Source organism: Thermobia domestica, chromosome 12, assembly GCF_964235325.1.
Source record: "Thermobia domestica chromosome 12, izTheDome1.hap1.1, whole genome shotgun sequence".
NCBI classification, from domain to species: Eukaryota; Metazoa; Arthropoda; class Insecta; order Zygentoma; family Lepismatidae; genus Thermobia; species Thermobia domestica.
Window position 1 is genome coordinate 205,255,729 of NC_137465.1, and position 22,098 is coordinate 205,277,826.

The 22,098-nt window shown below is 34.7% G+C and overlaps 1 protein-coding gene across 1 annotated transcript in view; it reads left to right on the forward strand.

Annotated features, from left to right (window-relative positions):
- Positions 1 to 22,098, forward strand: part of LOC145666968 (transient receptor potential cation channel subfamily M member-like 2) — a 73,089-nt gene that overhangs the window by 37,130 nt on the left and 13,861 nt on the right. Inside the window, exons 7-10 of the mRNA XM_081734609.1 lie at positions 10,420 to 10,594; positions 15,910 to 16,051; positions 19,845 to 20,023; positions 21,370 to 21,499. Coding sequence (XP_081590735.1) covers positions 10,420 to 10,594; positions 15,910 to 16,051; positions 19,845 to 20,023; positions 21,370 to 21,499 — 626 coding nt within the window. The remainder of the gene's footprint in view (positions 1 to 10,419; positions 10,595 to 15,909; positions 16,052 to 19,844; positions 20,024 to 21,369; positions 21,500 to 22,098) is intronic.

The following is a 22,098-nucleotide window of genomic DNA, read 5'->3' on the forward strand; positions in this document are numbered from 1 at the left end:
AGTGTATCCATATTTGTTTTATAAAACAAATGTATTTTATACTCTTGATAACTTTCCACATAAAATTGTATGATGGGAAACGTCATATTGAACTTGGGACTAGTTAGCAATGCTCAGAGTCTCAGCCATGAAGGGGTTTCACAGGGTCCGGAGCTCCCAAAAATTTCGAAACTCGACTAACATTTGTACTAACTTGTTTAAGAGAGACATGATTGATGTAGGCTAACTATTTTATTTTCCATCTCATCATGCACTCTTTCTTTCCTTATAAAAATAATCGTCCTATCATTTTTTTTTTTTACTAAAACTATAGGTGACAGTAATTAAGAATCACTTATCGTCCTTTCGGTGCAGAATAAGAGGTTCGATATTACATAGACGTATTGGATCCTCTTAAATACTTTGGACCCCTCCCAGCAAACATTTCTGGGTGTAAAACTGGCTGTGCTGTTTGTTTTGACGTTCTTTGACTTTTGGCTTCTGTTACATGCTAATTCTACATCTGCCGGGTTTCAGTTTCCTTTGCACAACGTATCACATTGATAAGCATTGCTTCCTCTCGTGTAGAAGTATGTATGTTCATCGCGCACTGCTTAAAAGCAAGACGGATGATTTGGAATGTAGTTTTTCTTTAACTCACGTATGTGAATTGGTGTGTATGCGACATTCTCGATTCATATACTTCTTTTGTATCAGCTGTGCTCTAATTCTGTAAATAAGCTGCAAACTCTGCATGAATTCTACACCATGACTTACAAACAAGCAATATGTCCAGCTCTCCACTGAGGAAAAACTTTCAATTAAGGCTTAGACAAAAGAAGCAAAGGGCCATTCAGAAGAGTGTTCGGGAAAATCCGGTTTAAATTCACAGGTCATCCTATGGCAGCAATGTTATTTGCACTAGATATATTTCCACAATTTGTTTTAAATTTTCGTAGATAAACTGTGAATAAAGTGTGTTAAATTTGTATCTTTTTATAACACTAATCTCTGCCACGAACTGTCTTCAGTCTACGCTGCAGAGGAATTTTGATCACTGTCAGGGACTGGGTTTACTAGATTGAATTTATCGCAATAATGTAGAAAAATTATTTCGTGGGTCTACAAAGCTTTTGAAATTAATATTAACTGTACCTATGACGTCAGCAAAAGGAAAAAGGCGTTTTTCCACATTCAAAAGAATTGACACTTTCAAGGAATTGGATGTCCCAAGAAAACTTATCATTCGTTATGCTTTCTATCGAAAAAGACCTGACAATAAGAATACTAGAGTTCAAGCAGCATGTATTAGTCAGATTTGCTCCAATCAAAGATAGAAGAATGAACTTACTAATTAAATAAGGTGACTAACCTGATAAAATGTTCTGCATTATTTTTTTTATTTTTTTTAAAAACAGAATTTAATTAATTTCACATGTCACATAGCATTTGCATTTAAAATTGTGCTAATTAGTCAACGATTTCAGTTTATATCTTCTGTCTCCAATCATTCGTACTGCAACACCCGAAACCACAATCCACCGGCCACCACGCCAAACGCCCGAACGAATTAAATTTCATTCCTATCAAACTGAACTCATAATGCAGGTATGCTAAAATAACAGATTTTTGCATATTCATGCTCTAGTGCGTCTATTATCCTAATATTAGCAAGCACACTATTCCCATAACTAACATAGTTAACAAACTAACTGAGGCACGCTATTTAGACGTGATGTAACCATACGCTCTATAACGATCACGGGCGTCTTTGGCGAAGGGGGGGACAGGAGGGACGCGTCCCCCCAAACATTTTGAGTACGAGATAAATTGATCAATGCTGAAAGTATTTAGATCTATATAGACTACAGAACAAATTAAAGTTATGTCTGTTCTTAAACATTAGGTTAATGTGATTAGAATGTCCGTCTGACGTGTGTCACTATCAAAGAAGGTTTTTATAAAGTTACGCTTCTTGGTTAGTCAAAGTAGTCTCGGCTGCAGACACACAATTGGTTTCCATGATGAAGGGAGACTGGAAAAGGAAAGGATGTGCAGAAAGTTCATTTTTCGTATTAAGAAATGAAATCTACAAAGACAGGTAAATATACAATAGAAGCGAAGGTGACAAGAAGAATTTAAAAAGTTAGAGAAATTTTAATATCATATATGGGAGTAAATTTCATGCGAATACTGTAGAAGGGTAGAAAGGGACAACTACTATGACAATATAGAAACTAAAAATAGAAATGAGTGTTTAATGTGCGAATTGAGTTTGAAGAAGATGAAAAGAATACGTTGAGGAGCCAGATGACATCAAGAATAAACTGTACATTTTAGATATTAAAACGGAAAACGAAGTAATCGAGGATGGTTCATTGGACAAGTTCAAAACCATATAGCGAAATGAAAAACAAAAATGTAGATAAGATACCTTTTGAGTTTATTAAGAATATAGAATAATGAAGATCAAAAATTCGAAATTCGCAATCAAATCAAGTGTTATCGTAAGACTTCTTTCAGAGAATTAAGATCTTGTTAGCTAAACTATCGAAATATATGAGAACTATAAAACTACACTGCTGCAAATGCGTTTACGAACACTGAGCAGGAATTTACCGGTAGGAATGTCAAGGTGAAGAAATTACCTAAGAACCATTATGTATAAACTTATTTTTTTCGGTAAGTAGTCTACCAGCAATAGAATAAAATTATAATAAATTCTGTTGCAAAAGGTAGAAAGAGCGGATGCCATTAGTAAAATAGATTCCAGTTTACTCATAATTTTGACGTAACTTTAGTTGGGGTCTACTAGCATTCTAGTCGTCTCCGTCCCAACCCCCAATTTTAACATGCCAGAGACTCCCATGCTACCGATTCATACGTAGTCATTGGCGGTTCATTTAACCAATGAAAAAAAAACGAACTTATTTGTCTACCGAAATAAGTTGATTGTGAGAATTGGTGCAATAAGAGAATGCACGCAAAGGAAACTGACAACGGAAAGTGAAAAGAACTTCAAGAAAATCTAGACACAGCATTATCCACTAGAAGATCAGATAGTATAACGAAATACTTTGGATAGTTTAATAATTACCTGTACCTTGGGCAGAAAGTGCTCATACATGTGCACTATACTTAATAGAATGTTAATTTAATATTAACAAAAGAAGAATGTTTTTAATATCTGTAAGAGATATAGATAGTGTTAGGTAGTTGGTGGCTATGTAATTGTTTTTGGATACCTAATCATCGTGTCTGTGTGCATGACAGTTTGAATGAAAATATATTGTAAAGTGTATCAACTAATAAACCATTTAGTGCCATTCATCGACTTTATAATTTTGATAGAAAAGGTGAGAATAATAAATATGTATAATTATTAAAGATATTTTTACACGCAAACTATTACTACCACTCAAGATTTATATATCCTCGATCGAACCAGGTTGACGACTACCCTTGGTGAGTCGTCATAAAAATTTTGGTGCCGAAACCCGGGAACTTGCTGTAAATTCATATTCCGAAGCAAAGTAAGAGTGAATTTACTTCTGTAATAAAGTTGATGAATACAAAGTTCACAAGACTGAGAAGTGGTAGAATAATTATAAGAACAATGAACGGTGAAGCAATGGAGAATGAATCCAATAATAGTGATAACGGTGAACATAGTGTAGCACCAGGAATGACATTCGAAGAACGAATCTTGCTAACCTTACAGCGACAAGAACAATGTCGTAAGGACGATTTTGAAGCCATGAAACAAAATTTGGTCGAATTGAAGCAGAAGATAGAACAGAAGTCTGAAGAATCCAATAAGCAATACGAAGAATTGAAACAGACGATAGAACAGAAGATAGAACAGAAGTCTGAAGAATCCAATAAGCAATACGAGGAATTAAGTAGACGCATAGAACAGAAGTCTGAAGAATCCAATAAGCAATACGAGGAATTAAGTAGACGAATGGAACAGAAGTCAGATGAAACGAAACAGTCAATTGTTCAGGCTATGAATCACATCTCCTCGCAGTTCGAGGAAAAGTTAAAAAGAATATCTGAGGATTGTCAAGATAAGCACAACCACCAAATCCAAGAAATCAGTGATGTAAAAAAGGATTTAGAAGTAATAGAATCTTCTGTACAACAGCAAAAGATTCAGGTTATCAATAATTCTAACAACATACGTGCAAATACGCAATTGATAGCTACTCTACAGGAGGAAATTAGGACGCTTCAAGTTAAGGACAACACATATCACAATAATATGGGTAGTGAGCGCTTGGAGTTTCCCCACTCACCAGAGATGACTTCGCCTTCACCTGGGTCTGATGAAGATATTATCTTGGAAGAAATTCATCCGAAGAGTACAGTTGGGCGAAAAATGGATGGTGCAACGACACATCACGTCATGGATAGGAATTGTCACCCAATAAGTACACGGAATGATAAAAGAAAGGTAAAGTTAAGTGTTAAGATGAGTGAAATACGGGCTATGAGTAAATTCAGTGGTGAATGTAATGAAAACGCTACTTCTTTCCTGGAGAAATTTCAGGACGAATGCAATATAATGTGTATAGATAGATCACAATATATGAAATTAATCCCTCATGTATTACTCCCACCATGTTCTTTATGGTTTAAAGCAGTACGTGATCACATCAATACATATGAGGAATTCAAAGCGGCATTGATCGCGAATTATGAAAATGACTTTTTGCTTGCAAATCGAGATGTCACCATTAGAAATCAACATTTCAATCCTCGTTTGCACAAATCTGTTGTAGAGTTTGTTGTAAATACATACAACGAATTAAAAGTCGTTAATCCCTTGCAATCGGAATCTAGAATAATAGCATCGATTCGAAATTTGCTCCCATTTAAGTTACAACAGATCTTGTTTTCTACACAGTGTATGAGTTTCAACCATTTATTAATGCTTGTCCAATGCTATGAAACTCAATACCATGCTTTGAATCAACAAGTAGGAGTGGGTAAGAATAAGAATAATTCAGATCATTTTGTACCTGTTCGGAATCTAAATATCAGAAGTGTGAACGATACGGAACACAACCTAAGCCGAGTAAATTCTAGCAATCAAAACGAGCAAAATAGGCAAAGATATGTAGGGAATCAGCCTAACCTAATTAATCGTAGCAATCCTTATGTTGGACCATATAATCAAAATAGGTTTAAAAATAGACGGAATGTATGGCGAAATTCCATGAATACAGCAAACTACGTGGATAGACGTAATTGGAGGTCAAGAGATGGCACTTCGCATCAAGATCCAGGTATCGAAGTAATTCCTGTACAGAACAATAATACGGGACATAATCATGATTGTGCTGTACAATGTACTTTATTGGAACCATACACGAATATGAGTTTAAACTAATTGCGGCTGATGTGGTAGGGGTTAAACCCATATCAGCTGTAGATTCTCATGAACATTTATCTACAAATTTAAGTGATAATTCTTATGAACATTTATCTTCCAATTTACATGTTCATATTAATGATGAAAATGATCTTTCATATGACGTCTCTGTAAATAATTATTCGGAAATAGCAATTAATAGATGTCAGTACCAATTTATACCTGTTGTAAATCGTTGTTGGTTCGAAGATGATACTGTCAATGATGGTTTTAATATTGAAGAAAATTTTGTATTTTTAAAATCATATAGTACCGCTAAAATACCTATTAAAGTCAATGGGTTAAGTACTGAAGCTTTACTTGATACAGGAGCAAATGCCTCTCTATTATCGTATTCATTGTGGAAAGCAATCACTAGTAATTATTCGAATCCTAAGCTACAAAAGGCTGAGAACCTTATTATAGTTGATTTTACCGGTAAACATAAAAAGAGAGTAGCTGGAATTACTCGTGTGACAATAACTATTCAAGATTTTGAAATATCAATTCCTATTCTGGTAATAAAGGAACTTAACGAGAAATTAATTATGGGTTTAGATTTATTATCTCAATTACGTGTCATGCTTGATTTTAAAAACCAAACGTTGACTATACCTGGTATACCTCAGGAAATCGTTCAGAAACTGCTTCCAAAATTAGATAATATTGCTTGTCAATATAATAATATTTCTCATGTAGTGAATAATGTTTCTGTTAGTACAGAAAGTGGTAAATTAAATGATCAACGAATGGTGGATTTAAAAGACGATGTATTGTTTTCTGAACGTGTTAAATCACTCGAAAGCAGTCTTGATTTTACAGATAACACAGTAAAAGCCGACTTTAAGAATATCCTGTATAAACATAAAAATGTATTTTCAGAACGTCCTGGGCGTTGCAAGGATTTTGTTTATTCTTTTAAAGTTAAAACAGACAAACCTATAGTAACCAAGCCTTATATAATTCCATATAGATACAGGGAAAATGTACGTCAGCAAATTACAGATATGTTAAGAGATGGGATCATTAGGCCTTCACGAAGCGTGCATCTTAATCCATTACATGTTGTTCCCAAGAAAAATGGTTCTCTACGTGTGGTATTAGATTTGAGACGCACGAATTGTCACATTGATCTGGAACAAGTGAGGTATCCTCCAGTGGAAGAAATACTAGCTTCTTTACAAGGGATTGCCGTCTTCGGAAATTTAGACCTAGTAATGGCATATAATCAGGTCGAGCTACATGAAGATTCGAAACCGTACACAGCATTTAGTTTTGAAGGTCACTTATACGAATACAACCGTGTAGTCTTTGGACTTATCAACGGTAGTGCGGCGTTAGCATCCTGCTTGGGTCAAGACTTACGTAGCAACGTAATAACTTACGCTGATGACATCTTAATAATGGGAAAAAATCCACCTGAATATTTGAAGTACTTAGATATAGTTTTAGATAGATTGGAAAGTTCGGGCCTTACTATCAATCTACAGAAATCAAAATTTCTGCAGAATTCCATAGAATTTCTTGGATACCAAATTGATGCCTCTGGTTTACAATTCAGTCAATCTAAAGTACAAGCTATAGAAGATTTGCCTGCCCCATTAAATGTGAAACAGACACGGCAAATATTAGGACTCTTCAATTGGTTTCGCAAAGCCATCCCGCGATTTGCCGAGATAGCCCAACCTTTATTTATGATTATAAAGAAAGGAGTACCATGGCAATGGGGTCCGATTCAAGAACACAGTTTTAATAAGTTGAAGGAGTGCGTAAAACGAAACATCCATTTGAATCACCCCCGATATGACGTTCCTTTCTATGTTCAGTGTGACGGTTCCCAACTTGGAATCTCTGCAGTACTCTGGCAACCTAATCCAACTATTCAGGAACCGGCTGTGATTCATTGCGCTAGCCGTACTTTAAAGAAAGCTGAAAAAGGATACACTACGACAGAAATCGAACTTTTGGCTGTACGTTTTGCGATACAAAAATTTGCTCCATATCTTAGCGGATGTCATTTCATAGTACTTACCGATCATAATTCATTGCGATACCTTAACAGCGTACAGGGATATAATAACAGACTACTTCGCTGGTCGTTAGATCTTCAAGCTTATGATTTCGAAGTACGACACATTAAAGGGGTAGATAATGGACCCGTAGATACCTTATCACGTCTGTTTCCTGGAGAAGAACAACATATCTTGTCCATTAACGAATTTAAGATCTTACAGGATGAAATAGCTACAATTTCAATAGAAGATCTACGAGAACATCAAATGAATTATCATGAATATAAGCAAATTATAGAACATTTATCTTCATGCAGTGAGGAATGTAATTGTCCCAAACATTGGAATTCCAGATTTAAATTAACCAACGGAATTCTACTTATTAAAGATTTTAAATTTAAATCTAGAAGCAAAATTTGTATTCCACCTACGCTAACAACACGCATCTTAAAGGCATATCATGACGATTTCGGTCATTTTGGTTATGTAAAAGTATGTGCCTTGATTAATAAATCCTTTTATTGGAAGGGAATGAGAACTCAAATCAAAAATTATATCAAGGACTGTATTGAGTGCATGCGAATTAAACATAATTACCAGGCTGTACAAAAACCAATGCTCTCAATAACGCCTGAGAGACCACATTCGTTTCTGTCAATCGATCTATATGGACCTTTACCAAGAGCAGCTACTGGAGAAACTTATTTACTAACAACCATGGATATCTTTTCACGTTATGTAGTAGCTTATCCTCTGCGTAGAGCAACTTCCGCTGCTATCATAAATAAAATCTTGAATGTATATATTCCCCATTGTGGCCCTATCGAACACATATTATGTGATAATGGTTCACAGTTCAAAAGTGATGTGTTCATCAAAGCCATGAACAAGGCTAACATTAAAATTCATTTTGTAACTCCGTACCATCCTAGTAGCTCCGTTGTAGAAAATGTACATCGCAATTTTGGTATGTTGTTTCGACACTTTTGTAAAGACAAACATGCCGAATGGATCAAGCATGTCAATCAAATCACGTACCTTTTGAATCATTCTATATCAGATACTTTAGGCGTGTCTCCTGCTAATGTACATAATGGTTCTGATTTGATTTTCCCTGTGGAACAACATTTTGATGTCAAGTTAGAAGATTCAACAATCATAGATTCTTCCAATTTAGTGAATATGGTAAAAATCCGAAGACATAACAAATTTTTGAAACGTAATTCTCAAGTAGAATCTTTGCAAGAAGGAAAATATCGGATCAAGGTCAATGACTTAGTTTTTGTTAAACAACATCCACAAAGTAATATGTTGTTAAAGAAGATTTATAAATTTTGTGACATTTTCTCAGGTCCTTATTTATGTTTTAAGGAAATAAATCCTAAAGTTTTTGAATTGTTGAACGCTAAAACGGGTACGTCAATTGGACTTCGTAATATAGATGAGTTAAAGGTTTGGAAACCTACTCAGTATACAAAGGAAAAATGGATGCATCTAGTGAAAGAGTTAGTTGCGCCTGACATTCTTGCTCAAATAAATAGGAATGAAGAAGACTGAAAAAAAAATAATCACAAAAGGGTGTCTTCTGTTTATGTAAAAATAGATTTATTTTCTTCCTTTTGGTCATTCGAACGTAGGTTATGTTTAATTTTTGATTTTTAGTCAATTTTATTTTCTTTGATTTTCATTAACCAACGATAAGTTTCCAATGATTTTAATTCTTTCTTATTAACGTGAAGGATTATAAATTAATTCATAGTTGATTAAACACAAAAATTGTTTTCATTATATTAATTTGTGTTGAAACTTTATTGTCAAAGATAAGTATTAATGAAGTGAAAGATTTGTTATAAATGTATCTATATCTATGATATGTAATCAAGATACATGCGAGGGGCGATCAAAATGTGATGGACATATGTAATGTATGACCATTATTGTAAACGGACCAGTGGTTCTTGAAGATAAAAGCCAAGCTCGCTTATGACTTTTATATTCAGTCCAATTGTCGGGCGACATTTTATATAACGAAATACTTTGGATAGTTTAATAATTACCTGTACCTTGGGCAGAAAGTGCTCATACATGTGCACTATACTTAATAGAATGTTAATTTAATATTAACAAAAGAAGAATGTTTTTAATATCTGTAAGAGATATAGATAGTGTTAGGTAGTTGGTGGCTATGTAATTGTTTTTGGATACCTAATCATCGTGTCTGTGTGCATGACAGTTTGAATGAAAATATATTGTAAAGTGTATCAACTAATAAACCATTTAGTGCCATTCATCGACTTTATAATTTTGATAGAAAAGGTGAGAATAATAAATATGTATAATTATTAAAGATATTTTTACACGCAAACTATTACTACCACTCAAGATTTATATATCCTCGATCGAACCAGGTTGACGACTACCCTTGGTGAGTCGTCATAATGGCCAGAAACTGAACCAGAGATGTTTCGGGCTTGTGTATAGCCCGCTCCCCCCAGTTCCTTGTCACCGGAACTGGAAGAGTCACTACTGCTACTACTACTACTAATACTACTACTACTACTACTACTACTACTACTACTACTACTACTACTTCTTCTTCTTCTTCTTATATCGAGAACAGAACCCAACCAACCCCTGCGGGGCTTCTAACCCGTTCCTACTACTACTATTACTATTGCTACTAACTACTACTACTACTACTACTACTTATACTAAAGCTTCCTTACCACAGGGTTTACATCCAAAATGTTTATAACAAGCGATTCCGATTCATTATGAACTAATATGAATCGTCAGAATCACTATGATTCGTTTAAAATCACTGGGGGGAGCGGGCTATACTCAATCCATGTTTCGTACCGAAAGTGAGGTTTCTTCCACTGTAACACCATGCTTGAACTAAGCTTTTTAGGCTGAGATAATGATTATTTCCTGAAAGTTTCAATCTTTATTTTGGGGGGTAAAAGTTCTATTGTTAATATTAGTGTTATTGTGGTGATGTTTTCCTTCCAGATTCGAGAGGTGATGGTGTGGTTTCTCCTCTTAGTGGTTTTTATTTTGAGCTACGGTGTGGCCAGCCAAGCATTGCTGCAACCTGACAGAGAATTGGGATGGTCTGTAGTTCAAGATGTGTTATTTCTTCCATACTGGCAGATGTATGGCGAATTGCTACTTGAGCAAATAGAAGGTAAATTGTTATAACTGATTCTATTGTATGTTTCAAATAGAAAAGAAACGTTATCATGCATTGATCATCAGATTTTACACTCACCAGCCAAAACATTATGACTACTCGCTACTTTTCTAAGGCATTGAGCTCACGTAAGAGGCACGGGGCACAGCAGAATCGCTCGCCAGATGGTGACAGTGATCTTATTCGATCAGTTGCACTTGTGCATATGGAGAAGGCCGGCGATATATCAGAGTTTGATTAGGGCCAAATTGTGATGGCTGGACGGCTGGGAACAAGCATCTCGAAAATAGTACGACTTGTCGGTTGTTCCCGAGATGTCGTGGTTAGAGTTTTTTAAAGTTGGGAAAAGGACGGTGATACCAGCACCAAACCACAAAAAATGGGACGGCTACATCTCAGTAAAAAATATAGAACGTCGTTGGCTATCAAGGTTGGAACAACAAGTTGGGGCCCAAACTGTGAGACAATTAACTATGAACAAAGCACAAGAGTGTATGAGCATACAACAGTTGATCATACACTGTTACACATGTGCACCAATGTTAACAGCAGGAGATCGTCGATTGCGACTAGAATTGGCACATACCCATCATCTTGGACCACAAATACAATGGCACAACATTGCATGGTATTATGAATCACGATGCTGCCTTCATCAGGACGATGGCCTGGTCGGAATCTGTTGTCTTCCAAGGAAACAGCTCCTTAAGACGTGCACAGTATTATTGATCATGTACAGCCATTCATATAGGCTATGTTTCCAGTTTGTAATGATATCTTTCAGCAGAACAACGCTCCTTGTCACAAGGCCAGTGTTGTGCTACAGTAGTTCGAAGAGCACAGTGGTAAATTTTAATTGCTGAAATAGCCCCCAAACTCATCCAATCTTAACCCAATCGAACACCTTTGTAATATCATTGAATGTCAGATCCGAGCTGATCCTCCCCTCTGTAGGTTTTACAGGAATTAAATTACTTGCGCCTGCAGATATGGTCCGCCGTACCTCCAGCCACCTACATAGGTCTCATTGCTTCCACGCCAAATTGCATTCCTTTTGTCTTACGAGACAAAGGTGAATACATCAACATTAAATAGTGGTCATAATGTTTTGTCTGGTCAGTGTACAAAATAAGAAAAGAAAAAGAGAAGACGGTGAACAAGACATGGTGGTTTTCCACGCAGTAATGGTGAAGTCAACAATGTCTTGTTTCCTGAAAATGGTCTCTGATTGGTCAAAATAATTGTCCATTTATTGTCAAATGTATTTTCTAAGGAAAGAGGAATATATTCCATAAACGATACATATAGGCACGAGAACTGGCTGTTATAGAGCAATTTGGTATTACCACTCGAATATCTCAAATGTAATTATTTCCGACGTTCAGATTCTAGGCTCCATAACTTTTGTTGAGTTCGCTCTTATTACATATTAACCAGAAAGCTTCATTTAATGCTGACACTGAATTAAATTGTCCCTCTTTTTGTTATTCTAACCAACCTCTATTTTGCCTGAAAATTTGTTAGATGAGGGACAATTCCATTTACTACACTAAAACAGTAGCCCATTACCACAGTATATTCAGCCACATCTTCCACTTGCGTATTCTCAAAATGCTTCCCTCAGGCTCCTTTTACGTTGTTTGGAAAGAGATTATAATATCAATCTATCTACACGAATAGATTGGTGTCAATTTCTTGTAACGCCCATATTCACCCTCATATGGTTGAATACCAATGTTTCTTTCTCTTTTTTGTGGTGGACAAACACCGCGTGCGTGGGTTTTCTCGGGGTTCTCCCGTTTCCTCCCACTTTCTTCATTCCACCATTTCATTCATTACTCATCATCACCGTCTCCTTTAGCCTAACCGGCATAACCGTGGGACGTAAAACTCAAAGATTTCATTTCATTTTTTTTTTAACTATCACTTTAAATTTGTTTTGATTTTCAATATATATGCACATATTATTGCTTATATCTTTCATTTGTTTACTCACTTCTACTCATATATTCTCTCTTTGCAAGCTCTCACAACTAACCAGTTCCCATTACCCTGTTTTCATTTTCAACCTGGCAACACTATGATATGACTATAGAAGCCAGTGTAGATGTATTCGAGCGGTGGCCATCACGAAATCAAAGTATGGCTCATGAGAATTAATATTGGTCTGTGCGTCTTTTCATTTAATATTAATTTCAGGAGACCAAGATGGTGAAATGAGAAACTATTGTAATCTCTTAAATATCAAAATTTACGGTTTTACTTCCACAACATACTAAGAGCCTCTGTTTTTTTTTTTTTTTTTTTTTTTTTTTTTTTTTTAATATGTGAATTCTGTAGATGCATTTTAGCCACCAATCTTCTTTTCCATGTTTCTTCTTTCTTTCTTCCTGAACCATCCCTTCCTGTCTGATGAAGTGTAACCAAAAATACTTCTAACATAGTTCATTTTATTTAAGTCGGTATTATTATTTAAAACTCTGATTTCTATCCTCGCTTTGACATTCGCTACATATATCGTATGTAATAAACAATTTACATTCAAACAAAAACAACTTTTTCTCGGAGGCCAAGATCTGAGTGTAGCATTATTACGTTGACGATGCCTTCCGCTTTCCTTTCTAAATTTTACTGGTTTTTTCTTCAAGTGGCTCTTGAATTAATTTGAATTACATTGTCGCAATAGGAGCACTTAAATTTTCAAGTTTACTCTACGTTGTAAAATTGGTACGTTCCACGTTGCTAGGCTGAAATGAAAGTACTATTATTATTGAATAATAATCACTATCAGTAAGTGCATTAGTAACTAGGAAAAGGCTTTTTCGTTCACACGCAGTTGAATAATATCAGCAATTGAACAGATTTAATGGGTTAACGGTAGGCTTTTTTTATTATTATTATTACTCTTAAGGATCGGTAATGATATTGTATAAAATATACCTGCCTCAACAAAAGATAAGGATGACGACATAAAAGATAGTTTTTACGAAGAAGTAGAACGGGCATTTGACCAACTCCCAGATATCATATGAAAATTCTATTAGGTAGGGCAAGAGGAATTTTCAAACCGATTGTAGGGAATAAAAGTGTGTATAAGGAAAGTAGTGAACTTTACAACATCCAAAAACCTTATCGTGAAGAGTACAAAATTCCCACATCGTGACGTTCATAAATATACTTGGACCTTACAGATATATATATATATATATATATATATATATATATATATATATATATATATATATATATATATATATATATATATATAACACATAATCAAATTGATCACGTCTTAATAGACGGAAGAAGACATTCTCATTGATCAACATCTGAAAACGGAGAGGTTCAAAGTAAAGAAATTAGAGGAGAATATCAGATTGAAGTGTCAAATAGATTCTCGGTTTTAGAAGGCTTGGAGCGCACTAGCGTTCAGTATACTTGGATTTAAATAAAGGATAGCATTAAAATTTCAGCAAAAGAAAAATTTGGGCACATGGAAATACATAGCAACAAACTATGGTTCGATCAGGAATGTACTAAACTTGTAGAGAAGATAAAACAGATAAAACTGCGTTGGCTACAAAATCCTTACGATATAAATACACAAAACTTCCTTGATATCAGGTGGGAAACTTCCAAAACGTTTAGAACGATTTTTTTGAAAGCTAAAATTAATAAACTTGAAGATAATAATAATAATAATAATTCGGGACATGTATAAGGGCATTATAGAATTTAAGAAAGATTATCAACCTCGTTCTTATATATTAAAGAAAATCGATGAAACAATTCTCATTGATACAAGTAGCATCTTAAACAGATGGAAAGGTTTGTTTGACAATTTGCTTAACACGCAGTCAAAAACTAATATTCACGGAGAAAGGGAAATGCATACAGCGGAGCTGTATATTCCAGAGCAGAGCCTAACCGAACAGAAATAGAAATCGCTGTAAAGACATTAAAAAAAACACAAATCTATAGGTAGACGAAATTCTGGCTGAGTTAATTTTAGCTGGAGGGGAAAATTGTGGAACAAGATATATAAACTCATTATCTTTTTCTGGAACAAGGAGGAATTACCACAAGAATCAATCATTTTTCCAATTCACAAGAAAGACGAATAATTATCGAGGCACCTCTCTTCTGTCAACATCCTATAAAATCCTCTCAAACATTCTATTAGCAAGATTGACCTCATACAAAGATGAAATTATTGGAGATTATCAGTGCAGATTTAGGCGAAATCAATCAACTATCGACCAAATATTTACCATTCTTCAATAAATACTTGCAAAGAAATGGGAATAGAATATTCCGGTTCATCAATTATTTATTGATTTTAGAAAAGCCTACGAGTCGGTCAGGAAGGAAACAGTATACGGCATTCTCACAGAATTTGGAATACCATGAAAGCTAGTTAGATAAATTAAGATGTGTTTAAATAAATCCCAAACTAAAGTCTGAGTAAGAAAATTCCTGTCCACGAGTTTTCACGTAGAGAATGGCCTGACACAGGGAGATATGTTATTGCCATTATTATTCAACTTTGTTCTTGATTACTCTATAAGGAGAACCAGGTCCTAGAGTGAAATGGTATTCACCAGGTTATGTCGTATGCTGATGATGTTAGTAAGATAGCGGATGATAGAAGAACAATAGAAAGAAATGCAGAGTTCTTATTAAATGCTTGCACGGACATGGGTTTAGAATTAAAGCAGAGAAGGCTAAATATATAGAAAGTCGCCGGGATTGTTATATTGCAAATTATGGATGCATCAAAATATCAAATAATACTTCCGACAAAGTGGATACTTTCAAATATATAAGGCTAAAGGTATTAAGGATAGAAGACTCTCTTTTTGAACATGGTGCGAGTTGTATACTTTGGGTGGGTTGGGATCTGTCAACTTCATTCTCGTTTATTTCTGTTTCCTTTTATGTTCAGCAGGTAATCGAAGAGTTACTAAGTTTGCAGAAACACCTGGGTCAGGTTTTTATGCACAAGTAAATAGGAAGAAGGATCGAGTTAGGTGGCTATATCATTACTACATGTTTATTACAAAAGTTACATTGATACTTCTAAACAGAAATACGTAAACATCAATGTCAGATGAGAGAAGAAGAAAACACGAGGCGATGAAATATCTTTAGATTGTAAAAGCACAATAAAGATGTGTTAACCATCTTAGGTTCTAAGCTAGTTAGTGTCAAAATTGAGGAAGGCCTGAAGAATTTACATAGCTTCCTCAACAATATTTTGTCTTATTTTCATATATTTATCTAGTGTTTGACGTGTCTCTTTTATGTAGGCGAAGAGAAGAAGGTGTGCAGCACTGATGACTCATTCTGTGAAGACCTGCATGCCTATCATTGGGTATCTCCTCTGCTGCTTGCCATCTACTTACTCATCGGTAACGTCATGTTGCTCAATCTACTCATCGCAATATTTACGTAAGTACTACTTTCTTACCATTCGTTCACTTCAAAATTTTCTAATGTCTAGACAAAACCTATTTCACGCCTTAGCTATTAGACTGGTTCTCTTCTACTTACGTCCTTTGTCAGTAGTGTCATTAAACATGACGAGACCTATAGTTTAAAATGGGATATAAACCACTGTAGCTCACAAAAAATCAAAGTCAGGACCTCGCACACCAAAGGCACGCCCGCTAGTCATTAGACCAGCAAGGAGGGCTATTAGCTATTAGCAGCTTATTACTATTAGAAATATAGTACCGAAAGCATGTTAAGTCAATACTATAGCTCATATATAAAGCAACAATTCGGTATCCTCTTAGGATGCTATAAACCAGGACCGGCTCTACCATATATGAAACATGTCCATTTGCACCGTGCGGGAAATTTCGAAGGGTGGCCAAATCTGTCATAACTATATTATGTAAAATAAATATTTCTTGTTGGAAACAGATTTCATGATGATGGTACTTAATTTTACTAAGCTGGCCTATTTGAATACTACATTCATAAATCTTGTTTGGGTCGCATTAGTTTAAGGTCACATGGACAGTAGTAAAACAAATGGTGAAACAAATCCGAGCATGAATTGCTTGATTATTGTCAAATACAACAACTCAATTCTCGACAAGTAGCGAACACCTGTTCCATTTAGATAATTATCACAGTTTTGATATGAAAACTAGTTTTGTCTTTGTCACAAACAAATTCCTTATCATTAAAGGTGGAATCAAATTATTTTTAACAGATGCAGAAGGAAAATCAAGAAATAAATGTAAAAGATCTAGTTCACTAGAATTGCAAACTTATATATTGAGATAGAAGCTCGATATTGAACTCAGAAAGGATTACTATCTTTCATCCGCAGGTGTGTTTGCTTTATCTTTCACTGACATAATAGAGTATTAGTTAAAGAAAGGGGAAAACAGACACAATGAGATTATATTAGTAGTGTTTAGGTCTTTCTGAGTCCGAGTGCTCTTTCCCTGGGTAATACACTTAAAATCGTGGCATTTAAGATTTTTTTCTTTCTGGAGAAAGGGGGTAAATGAAGTCATTGCACAGGGCGGTAAATTGCCTAGGGTCGGCCCTGCTATCATCATCAATAAGTTAATTGGAATTTTACCGTCAGTTATAGGTATATTCGAATCCAAATCATATACCTAGGTATACATTCTCAATTTTCTTTTTTAACTAGTAGGCTACAACAGCTTCAAAAGAACCAAGAACATATACGATTTCGGGGCAAATGTTCTATGTTACTTATTTCTTGAGCTTCGTGCTAAATAGCTCCCGATAACTACTTTGAAGGAATATTCACAATTTTGTTGTTACGCGGGAATTTTTCTGCTTTAAATGAAATAATTTTAACTGAATGTGTGGACCATTTGAAGTACATAAACCTCATTTTAAAAAATCAACAAAATAATAGATTCCTCTCCTTTCACTAAACTAACACATTTTACTACGTAAAATTTCGAAATTTAAACATGACATAATTAGGTACATAGGAATGAAGTGGAGTGAGGAGAGTATACTTCTTGTCTTCATACTCTATACTATATGCTGATGATACCACCTTCCTAAATACTAGTCCTGATCTTAGTGCACTTAATGCTATAGCTGAAAAAACATGGGATCAGATTATGATTTGGTTTAAGGTTAATGGTTTTTCCACTTAATGAGAATAAAATTCAACTGATAAGTTTTAGTCTAAAAGAAGTCCCTATTGAGAATAAATCAATATATGTAAAGTTTCTAGGTATTTATATTGACAAACAAGTTACCATGGGAATAGCATATTAATTATATTTCTGGTAGATTCTCAAGGGTAATATATCTGTTAAAGCAACTAAAAATTCATTTTCTAATAACTGTCAGCTCTGCTTATTTTGCTTTTTTTAAGAGTATAATTTTGTATGACATATTACTTCGGGGTAACAATTATCATGTAAATAGCATTCTTCTAATACAGAAAAAGGCCATCAGAATTATTTCAAACGCAGACAAATTAGCTCATCATTTTTTTTTTATCAATCTTAAAATTGTGACGATAATAAATCTATATATTTACACAGTACTCCTCTATATAAAAAGTAATGACCAAAATTTACACCTGAGACAAGATATCCATTCGTACAATACTAGAAGCAATAAACTCATAAATGTCCCATATCAACGACTGTCCAAATCATTAAATATTTATGAGACACTCGGAATAAAACTATCCTATAACAAGTTGTCTGTAACATAAACAAATGAACATATAGATATGTTTAAACTTAAGTTGTACAACTGGTTAATTGCAATGCCCTTTTATTCTTTACAGAAGTATTTTAATTGTTCAATAGAATTGTAACGTATTTCCTAATCTCGTGTTGAACTAATATTTAATCTATGCATACCGTTATTGTCATTTATTTTGTAATGTCATTTCATCATTAATATAGTTATAGATTATTATTTATAGATTTAGTTATAGATTTATGCTTATGTACTTAAGGACAATAAAATTTATTATTATTATTATTATTATTATTATTATTATTATTATTATTATTATTATTATTATTATTATTATTATTATTATTATTATTATTATTATTATTATTATTATTATGTTAGTTCATATCTGCAATACTATTACTAGTATACTTCTTATTGTTTAAAAGAACATGAACTTGATTTCGTATTCATAATCCTCCACAAACTTTATTAAGGTTTACCTAAGCTTTGTAACAAAACTATCAAGTTCTTTATTTGGATCAAAAGATTCAATATATTTCGGGCAAAAATTTTCTTGTAAGCCTTATATCTGGAGAACTACACACAGTGTAGCCAAACCAAAACTAGCACTTAACTCAGTATGATGTGCTTATTCCGTAGAAAATACGAAAACTTAATTTAGGGACCCTTCGCAAATTTTATGGCCCCTGATACAAAAATGCATCAAAAGATTCAATATAGTTCAACAAAAATTTTCTTGTACGCCTTATATATGGAGAACTACATATAGTGTAGCCAAACCCAAACTATCATTTAACTCAGTATGATGTGCTTATTCCGCAATAAATACGAATACTCGATTTAGGGGTCGTTCAGAAATTTTGTGGCCGCTGATCCAAAACCTAATAATTGGCAATCTTCTGATGCATTTTTTGGATCATTCTTAAAATTCTTGGCTAAGATCGCAATATTTTGATCCATTTTGTTGGATCATTCCTAAAATTCTTGTTTGTTATTCTATTGAGCGGCCATACAGGCTATTCAATGATACTGGCAAATATTGCAATCAATCATATAAATGTGTTCAGTATTTTAAAAAATACTGACTTTATAAATAAATAAATAATATAATAATAACATTTTTAACAACTGACATTAATGTTAATTGGTTATTAATTTGTCACTGTTTCAAAATTTGCTCCATACGCATGGCACAATCTTAAAAAAAAAAAAAAAAAAAAAAAAAAAGTTTCCTCTCAACCTTTTCCTTTCTGAACTATGCTTTGAAACTAAAGGGTGCGTGACTTTTAGGGTTCTCTGTATTTAGAGAAGTGAATGTTTACACTAACATTCTTACTAAACATACGCTTAATACTGGTATCACAGTTAAGATATGCAAGCAGATGCATAGCCATTCCGTGAAACAAAATAAATAAATAAAAAGTGTAGACATCCAGTCGATTGTAGTTTAATAAATATTGCAAGTGATATGGAAAGAAAAAGTAGCAGAAGATAATCGTATTTTTCATTGGTTGTATGGCAGGTATGTTTTCCAAAAAGTGCAAGAGCATTCGGTGGAGATCTGGAAGTCTGAGATGTATCGCCTGGTTGAAGAATACGAGTGGAAGCCTTGTCTCCCGGCTCCTCTGGTGCTGTTCGAAGACATTGTTATATTCTTCCGTTGGCTTTGGACAACAATTTGCCGCTGTGGCACTCGAACAGGTGAGCAATGCATCAACTTTACGTATCATTGTATTCACATCAAATGTTCATCCCCCGTCATCAGATATTAGTATTACAAAACACAAAATAAATTCTCTGTATATTTATTTAACGATACGATTTCACGCATATTTATGTAATTAGTAAAAAAAAAAAAAAATAAAAAAATACTGCGTCCGAGTGAACTTTAATTGTACTAAATTGTTTCAACAATATCTGTTGCCTTCATCAGTAGCTCTGGAAACTCACGCGAGTTCATCTATCTAGTACTTATAGAAACTTATCTACCTACAGAAACTTTATCTACTTACGAGCCTATCTATTTATAGTGGTCACATAATTCATAATAAAAGTGGCTCATTTTGTACCTCCGTGTTTATCACTTTAATCGAATACAGAGATTGTTTCCGATCCATGGTGACGATTTCAACCTGCACTTACCTTAAAAGAAACCATGTCGCTACCATCGAGAGTGCTCTGTTTGGTGGCCCTGTATCTGAGCAATTGCCCGACAGCAAAGTTTCCACTGTAGGAAACTTTCACGCAGTGTAGTCATGTCAAGCCGCAACCACTCCTTCTGATAGGCTTGAAACAAGGCTCGTTTCAAGAGGCCGAGGCGCAAAAGTCCATCGGTGACGAATCAGGGGACTTTATTAGAATGTCTGTGAATGGCATGGCACGAATTACAGTTTATGCTGTCATTTGTTGGAGGAAGAGGCGGATTGAGCAAGATGTGTGACTTGACGCCTTGTCTTGATGTACTCACACACGATTCTTGTCACTCCCGTAGAGATGGGGAATGTCATAGCGAAACTGAAACAGTTTAAAGTTCTTACAGGGTGGTAGTAGAAATATGTCAAATGTTGCCAAACCAGAAATAATAATAAAAAGAAAAAGGTGTTACAATACTGACACGTCCTATAGAAAGAAAAAAGTTCAATAACTAATAAACTGGCAGAGAATTCAACACCTCATATCACTTGTCTGAAGGCCATCAGTGACGTACAATTTAACAGCTAATTATGTTTTTTTTTTTTTTTTTTTTTTTTAAGTTTTACGTCCACGGTTATGCCAGTTAGGCTAAAGGAGACGGTGATGATGACAAATGGATGAAATGGTGGAATGAAGAAAGTGGGAGGAAACGGGAGAACCCCGAGAAAACCCACGCACACGGTGTTTGTCCACCACAAAGTTCACTTGGCGGGAGCAGGGTTTGAACCCGGGACCCCAAGCACCAGAGGTGAACGGTATTTATATTTAATGAACATACTATTAGTAACTTAGGTTGTAAAGATACGCAAATACAACACAAAGTAACACTTTTTGTCTTTTTCTCTTTTGAATAGTGATGTTAGATGCATCAGCATTCGACATTCTTGATGGCTTTGAGAAAGAATGTGTGTTAACCCATGTTGCAAATCTCGAGTCCAAAAAGATCGCTGACATTGATCAAAGGATGAAACGGATAGAAAATAGGTTCGTATTAACATTTCTTCATTGTATCTGCTAAGGGAGCTTTTCTTTTGTGTGTGTGTGTACTACCTCTAACGAAAGCTTTTCTCACAAATTACATTTCAGTGGTTTTATTAATTTCAAGAAATTTGAGAAAATATAACTTATTCGAGAGAACTCACCTTTGAGTCTGCATATACAAAACTGTGTTCTCGTGTAGCCCAGCTATTAGTGTGTGTGGCTCCAGTTCCATTCCCGGTTGAAGCATACATTTTTATACCATATTCTGGCAGTGTCATTGTAATGGTTACGTTCGGTCTACTCACTCAGTCAACTACATTAAGAACGTATGATGAAAATAGCAGTTAGAACTATGTGCGCGGATTTGGAAGATAATATTACAACTTACTGAATATGGCTGCGTGTTTTGACTTTGCAGATGACTTGGGTTTATACATTCTACTGCATCTGGCATGCAGTGGAGGTGCTTCAGGAGAATGGCCCTGAGCTCAACTTCAGGAAGAGCTCTTCTGCTTCACAATGTGTCCAAATCCTTCTACGCATCGAGAGGGTGGATTTAGCATCTGTTTCTTGAGTTTGATCATCTCTGTGCTGAAATTAAG